Source organism: Salvelinus sp. IW2-2015, unplaced genomic scaffold (assembly GCF_002910315.2).
Source record: "Salvelinus sp. IW2-2015 unplaced genomic scaffold, ASM291031v2 Un_scaffold9635, whole genome shotgun sequence".
Taxonomy (NCBI): Eukaryota; Metazoa; Chordata; class Actinopteri; order Salmoniformes; family Salmonidae; genus Salvelinus; species Salvelinus sp. IW2-2015.
The window spans coordinates 1-7,155 of record NW_019950893.1 but is presented as its reverse complement, the minus strand read 5'-3'; the positions used below and the strand labels follow the sequence as shown (position 1 = coordinate 7,155).

Here is a 7,155-nt window from a genome sequence, read left to right as displayed (position 1 = left end):
GCGAAGCACACTGTCTTGTACAAACAGCTGACCAATCAACATGCTACAGACGCTTAATACACTTTTGATGAAATTGTGTTTAAACAATTAACACCTGACTTTCAGCATGCTTATAGGAAGGCACTCAACATGTACGGCACTGAAACAAATTGAATGATGATTGGCTGAAATAAATGATATAAGAAGATTGTGGGAGCTTTTTGGTTGACCAGTGCAGCTTATTACATTATCAATCAGTCTGGTGTTATAAAAAACATATGTGTAATGTCTTTGCATTTATCTCCATATCTGGATTGAGAGTTAACCTATCTAATAGAAACAGGCTGTTCTTTAATGGATGCCTCTCTAATAACCAGTAGAACCTCATTAAACTAACCTCATCTAAAACTCTGAACCTCATCTAACTAAAAACGTCATCTAAACCCTGAACCTCATCTAAACCCTAAACTCATCTAAAACCTAACTCATCTAAACTGACCTATTAAACCCTACTCTCTAAACCCTGAACTCTCTAACCCTGAACCTCATCTAAACCTGACCTATAAACCCTAACCTATCTAAATAAACTCATCTAAAACCCTGAACCTCATCTAAAACCTGAACTCATCTAAACCTAACCTCAATCTAAAACCCTAAACTCATCTAAAACCCTAACCTCTATCTAAAACCCTGAACCTCATCTAAAATAAACCTATCTAAACCCTAACCCTATCTAAAACCTACTCATAAAATCCTAACCTCATCTAAATCTTGTCATGAATATTGTGCAATTGAGCAATTGAGGAGTCTAAACTGCTTGGTGTAACCATAGATTGAAATCTGAAAGGTCAAAACATATTGATGCAACAGTAGCTAATGGGGAAGGTCTGACAATGATAAGGGTGCTCTGCTTTCTTGATATCTCATACAAAACAATCCTACAGGCCTAGTTTTATCACCTGGACTACTGCCAGTGAATGCTAAGACACAAGAAGGACATAGGTAAATACAGTGGCCCAGAAAGAGCGTATGGTGGCCTTAAATGTACACAGAGGGCTAATATCAATAACGTGCTTGCTTCAATCTCTCCTGGCTCAAAGTAGAGGAGAGATTGACTGCATCACAAACTTGTCTTTGTGAGAGGTATTGACGTGCTGTGAGGACACACACATGCACACACATCTATCACTACAACACATACAACTAAGATTGTAGTATTGTACATTTTTATATTGTAATGTGTAATATATGAGTTAAGTAGTCATTTATTGTATGATCTATTGGTTTTATTATGATGTAGGGTGTTGTTTTGTTGTGATGTAATTGTTTTGTTCCTGTTTGGACCCCAGGAAGAGGAGCTGCTAAATATCTAAATACTAAATCTTTTGCCGAGCGTGAGACACTCCTATTCATTTCAAGTCAAATCAAATGTTATCGTCACATGAGCTGAATACAACGGGGATCAATTTTACCGTGAATGCTTGCTTACGAGCCCTTCCCAACAAAACAGAGTAAACTATTTTAATGAAATAGTAACACAAAAGGAATAAAATCACAGATGGAGATATACAGGGGTACTAGTACAGATCAATGTGCAGAGGTACGAGATTTATGTACATACATGAGACAGGGTAATGTAATGGCATCAGGATAGATAATAATAATAGTCAAATAAAGAGCAGAGTAGCAGCAGCATATGATGAGTGTAAAAGTGTGTGTGTGTAGTGTAGTCAATATGTGTGATTTGTGTGGAGAGTGTACGTTCAGTGTGCGTGTACAGTATGTCTGTGTATTATTAGAGTCGTGTGGGTGGCATATAGTCATTGTAAGATAGGGTCAATGATGTAGTCCGAGTCACCAATTAATTTACTATTTAGTAGTCTTATGCCTATGAAGCAGTTTTATGCTTGGGGGTAGAAGCTGTCTCAGAGCCTGTTGGTCCAAGAGCTGATGCAGGACTTTAAGGCTTACAGGGTTAGAGATTGACCAAGTGTTTTTTTCTACAGAAAACCACACAATTGTAAGGAATTCCAGTAGGCATAGCCTAAAACTGATCTTTCTGGTTTATACCCATTTTTAAGTGAACGATGGACAATTTATGGCATTTTTGGAGCTAGGCAAGTTAGCCTGCTCTGTTGTTGTCCCATTAGGGGGAATTTTTAACAGAAAACAACCAAACTGCAAAGTTCCAGTAGGGCGTCACAAAATACGTTTTATTTTAAAGCCTGCTAGACTGGAGTGTAACTTTTAGTCAGGGCAAGCAGAGCTGAGACACATTTTCCTATTATCGGCCGAGAACACTATTTAGCGGTAACTAACCAGCCTACAACAGCTTCGCCCTCATGTGGGTGATAACAAACTAGCAAGCATGCTAGGTAGTGCTACACATTGTCAGAAAACTAGATTTTTCAGCTTCTTTCCTGTTGTTTAATTAAGAGACCGACAAGTTGTGGCATTTCTGTGTGTAAACAACAACTTTCCCTTTTTCAGGCAAGTTCCAAAATCAACAGTTAACCAAGAAAGACTGCAGGCTTGGCCGATGGGAAAGTCCCTTTCAGACCTTATCAATCTCTGTGTAGGGTATGACATGATTAATCAGTTGCAAAACGGTTTTATATGGGCCATAATGAGAACAGAGTCTGTCTAATCAGGACACTATGAAATGTATTAAAAAAATAGATAAGGACATTTACTGAAGTAAATGTGGTTTGCTTGTTAGTCTAGAAGTATTTATTGTGAAGTAGTGTAGTAGTATTGGTAGTGATGGAGTAGTATGGTAGTAATATCGTTTTTTTATAGCAACGTGTTCTTATAGTGAGCTATTTTGGGTGGTTCATACTTTTAAACAAGATTGCATGGGTTTTCTCTAAATGCAACTCTGTGCAGTCAACGGAATCTTGTTTAGCTATAATTCCAGGAGCCGCTTGTGGATTTGACAGCTCTAACACGTTCCACCTCAGACACCGCCAAAACAACTGCTATGCGGATGTTGGCTGAAGAGGATCTGATTGAATAGAGCCCTAAGTCTCTAAGAGCTTTGCACACTGGATTGGGCAATATTGCAAATATTCTTTCAGAAATCTTCAAGCTCTGTCAAAGTGTTGGGGATCATGGCTCGACAGCAATTTTCAAGGACATTTCAGTCAAAACTAACGTGACCAGCCAGGAACTTTGTAGATTATTGTATTTCTGAAAGGTGCATTCCTCTCCCAGTGTCTTGTGTAAGCAGACTGAAGCAGGTTTTCCTTTAGGATTTTGCCTGTGCTTAGCTCCATCCTGTATCTTTTTATCCTGAAAAACTCCCCAGTCTTTGCCAAGGTCAAGGATACACATACCATGATGCAGCCACCCCATGCTTGAAAATAAGGAGGCAGTTACTCAGTGATATGTTGTTGGATTTGTCCCAAACATAATGTTTTGTATTTAAACCAAAAAGTCTATTCATTCAAGATTTTTGCAGTATTACTTTAGTGCCTTGTTGCATACAAGATGCATGTTTTGGAATATTTTTATTTTCACTGTCATTTAGGTCATTATTGTAGTCACTACGATGTTGATCCATCCTCAGTTTTCTCCCATCACAACCATTGAAGTCCGTAGCCATTTTAAAATCCCCAATGGACTCATGGTGACACCCCTGAGCAGTTTCCTTCCTGTCCTGCAGCTCAGTTCAGAAAGACGACTATCTATAACAAAATGTGAGAAAAGTCCAAGGGGTGGTGAATACCCACTGTAAACATTACACTCAACAGGTTGATGTTTGTCACGAGTCTTGTCCTTATAACAATTCATTAAGGAAAATGTGCTTTTTTGTCTTAATTTAAGGTTAGCAGTATGGTGAAAGTGAAGTTTAAAATCAGGTTTTATGCCTGTGTCCATCTGCAATGTGGACTCCAGTACAAGACTGAAGAGAAACACTAACCTGCACTGTGAACCAAAGCAACCAGGTTTACCATCTACTTTCTAGAGAAATTGAATATTTTTGTCTGTAGTAAGATAAGCAGATAAGCCATTCAATTGAATAAAGCAGTTATAGTGAATTCAACCCAGTGAGGCACTTTCACCACTCCTGTGCTAATAAAATAATAATCCAACTGGCTGACTATGGCAATTGTATAACAACCAGTTTAAGACATCGTCAGTTTCCTAATTCCATTAGCACAGGAACATCGCATTGTGCATAAGAATTAACAGAATACATTTCAATGTTTGGGCTCTTGTAGGGTTGGAACCCCCCCTGCTGCCTATGCATCTCAATACTCTACACTGGGTATGGTAGTAGGTGCCAGGCGCACTGGTTTGTGTCAAGAACTGCAACACTCCTGGGTTTTTAATGCTCAACAGTTTCCCGTGTGCATCAAGAATGGTCCACCTCCCAAAAGACACCCAGTCAACTTGACACAACTGTGGGAAGCATTGGAGTCAACATGGGCCAGCATCCCTGTGGAACGCCTTTGACACCTTGGAGAGTCCAAGCCCACATGAATTGAGGCTGTTCTGAGGGGGGGAAGAGGGGGGTGCAAATCAAATTTAGGCAGGCGTTCCTAATGTTTGGTATACTCAGTATATATATTTATATGGTGTCAATTGTTGCAGTTGTGACCGTTTCGGTTTGGACAATTTTGACTTAACATATAGCTGGCTATCTTTCATTTGGACAGATGTACAGTACCAGTCAAAAGTTGACACACCTACTAATTCCAGGGTTTTTATTTCTACATTGTAGAATAATAGTGAAGACATCAAAACTATGAAATAGAACATATGGAATCATGTAGAAACCAAAAAAAGCATTAAACAAATATATTTTATATTTGAGATCCTTCAAAGTAGCCACCCTTTGCCTTGATGACAGCTTTGCACACTCTTGGCATTCTCTCAACCAGCTTCATGAGGTAGTCACCTGGAATGTATTTCAATTAACAGGTGTGCCTAAAAAGTTAATTTGTGGAATTTCTTTCCATCTTAATGTGTTTGAGCCAATCAGGTGTGTTGTGACAAGGTAGGGGTGGTATACAGAAGATATATCTATTTGGTTAAAGACCAAGGCCATATTATTTCAAGAACAGCTCAAATAAGAGAAACAATAGTCCATTACTTTTAGACATGGTCAGTCAATCCAGAACAGTATTTTTATTTCACCAATATAGTCTAAACCAGTTTACTTTTAAAAACTTTCCAAACCTTACATATACAATTGAGTATTTGCATATTACCAATTGGTGCTGAAAAGGAGACGAATATGCATGTATTGGGGCTCCCGAGTGGCGCAGCGGTCTGAAGGCACTGCATCTGTGCTAGAGGCAGCACTACAGACCCTGGGTCGATTCCAGGCTGATTCACAACCGGCCGTGATTGGGTGGCGCACAATTGTCCGGGTCAGGCAGTCACTAATTAAGAATTTGTTCTTAACTGGCTCACCTAGTTAAATACATTACATAGCTTTCAAAAATATTCTGAACGGTTATCCATATAGTCTACCCACTCGGCCCAGATGTCAGTTCAACGTCTAGATATCAAATAAAGGATTTAGGTAAAAGATTTAACTTCTCAAATCCAAAATTCATTTTTCTTTGATGCAACAAGTTTTAAATGAAAACATTGCCAAGTGGGTAGTGAGTCTGAGAAATTGTTCAATATTAAAGTACAAATTTAAAGTGACGACTTAAGATAAATGTTCTGAAAACTCAGACAATCTTGGTCAGCAAGTTTGAGTGTTCAGCAATTTCATTAAAATGCATTCAACGTGCAGAAGGGAACCACAGCTGCATTTCCTTGTCAAGGAAGACTATGTATATAACATTCATTCTACAATATTGTGCCCAGCTGAACATGCCCCAGGCTTTAGGATGGTATTTCAGGAAAAATGTTCTAGTCAGAAACACAACACTGAAATCACACTTGATTTTCAATWACACCTTTGGTTCCAGTTTAAAAACAGATGAATGGCACAAGAAATGAATACTTGGAGCGCTATATTTGAGGAGTAGTTTATTTTTATTGCACAAGAAGTGACCAGCTTTTAAATTGCAGGCATATTTAGCCACTGAGCAGTGAGTGGATGGCCTGTAGAGTTAAGGAGTCTTCAATATCCAGGAACTACTTCTTGGATGGAGCCATCCCCCTGTACCAGGAACAGGACCCATCACGCCTCTTGAGACAGGCAGAGTACTTGGCCTGGGGTCCGCTTTGGCCATCGGCCAACAACCAGTCTGTCCAAAGGCACTCATCTGGGGCGCTGACGGGACAGGGGAGGGAAGAGCAGCGGATGATCTGTAGATCAGAGCAGGGAGAGAGAAAGATCCAGATCACTGACTGATCATTACCCCAATACTCTAGCTCTTGTGTTTAGCCAATGTGACAAACGTAAACATTTAACAAAAGTGGTGTTAAGTAATTTGACTATAATTCCTGTCACACACCGTGCAATCGCAGCCGCTTTGGTAGCGTTGAGTCAAGCTCTTCTTTTGTGTGCCATTCAAGTCCTCCCAGTACTGAATAAAGTCACACATGACTAAATGCATCCTGCCATCAGTATTCAGCCTGCCTGGAGACAGAGAGAAGACAGTGAGTCAACAACCTGTGGGGTTAAAGTTAACCCCAGATGCTGATCTTGGATCCATTTCCTCTTTTTCCCCCCACAAATGGTTAAGATTAGACATGGGTGAGGTGGAAACAGATCCTAGATCTGTCCCTGGGGGTAACTTTACCCTGGAGCAGGAAGACATACCGATGCAGCCTGGAACACTAGAATTCATCATAATAAATAGGTGATGCATTAGTTGTAAACATTTACAAGCATTAAACATTTAAATTCATAACATTAGCTACTATTAAGTGTAACTTGAAGAGCCAGGCTGTATCACATCCGGACGTGATTGGGAGTCCCATAGGGCGGCGCACAGTTGGCCCAGCGTCGTCAGGGTTTGGCCGTCATTGCAAACGAGAAATTGTTTAACTGACTTACCAAGTTAAATAAAGGTTAAAAAAAAGTAAAGTATTTATTCTAAAGCACTTGATTTCTTGTACAAGATGAAGTCAATAGTTTAGAACAGGCCATGATGCTGCAAGCACAGGTTGAGCAGTGTAACCGGCGCTAGCAATGAACTTGGGTGACGTAGTGAGAACCGCACCCGTGAAGAGATAAGCCTTGTTGATTTCCAGGGTCACACCACA

General features: G+C 39.8%; 1 protein-coding gene across 1 annotated transcript; it reads right to left on the bottom strand.

The window, feature by feature from the left end:
- Positions 1 to 6,046: 6,046 nt before the first annotated feature.
- LOC112079800 (metalloproteinase inhibitor 2) lies at positions 6,047 to 7,149 on the bottom strand. Its single transcript, XM_024145634.2, has 3 exons — positions 7,113 to 7,149; positions 6,402 to 6,526; positions 6,047 to 6,252 (listed from the first exon to the last, which is right to left on the bottom strand). Exons 2-3 carry the CDS (start codon positions 6,501 to 6,503, stop codon positions 6,079 to 6,081), a joined length of 276 nt encoding a protein of 91 aa, XP_024001402.2. The 5' UTR covers positions 6,504 to 6,526; positions 7,113 to 7,149; the 3' UTR covers positions 6,047 to 6,078.
- Between the last annotated feature and the right edge of the window lie 6 nt (positions 7,150 to 7,155).

Excerpts from the sequence above, each read along its gene's own strand:
- LOC112079800 (XM_024145634.2), bottom strand. The coding sequence starts at position 6,503 with ATGCATTTAGTCATGTGTGACTTTATTCAGTACTGGGAGGACTTGAAT. Across the intron at positions 6,253-6,401 it reads AAAGCGGCTGCGATTGCACG|ATCATCCGCTGCTCTTCCCT; the intron begins GTGTGTGACAGG and ends TCTGATCTACAG.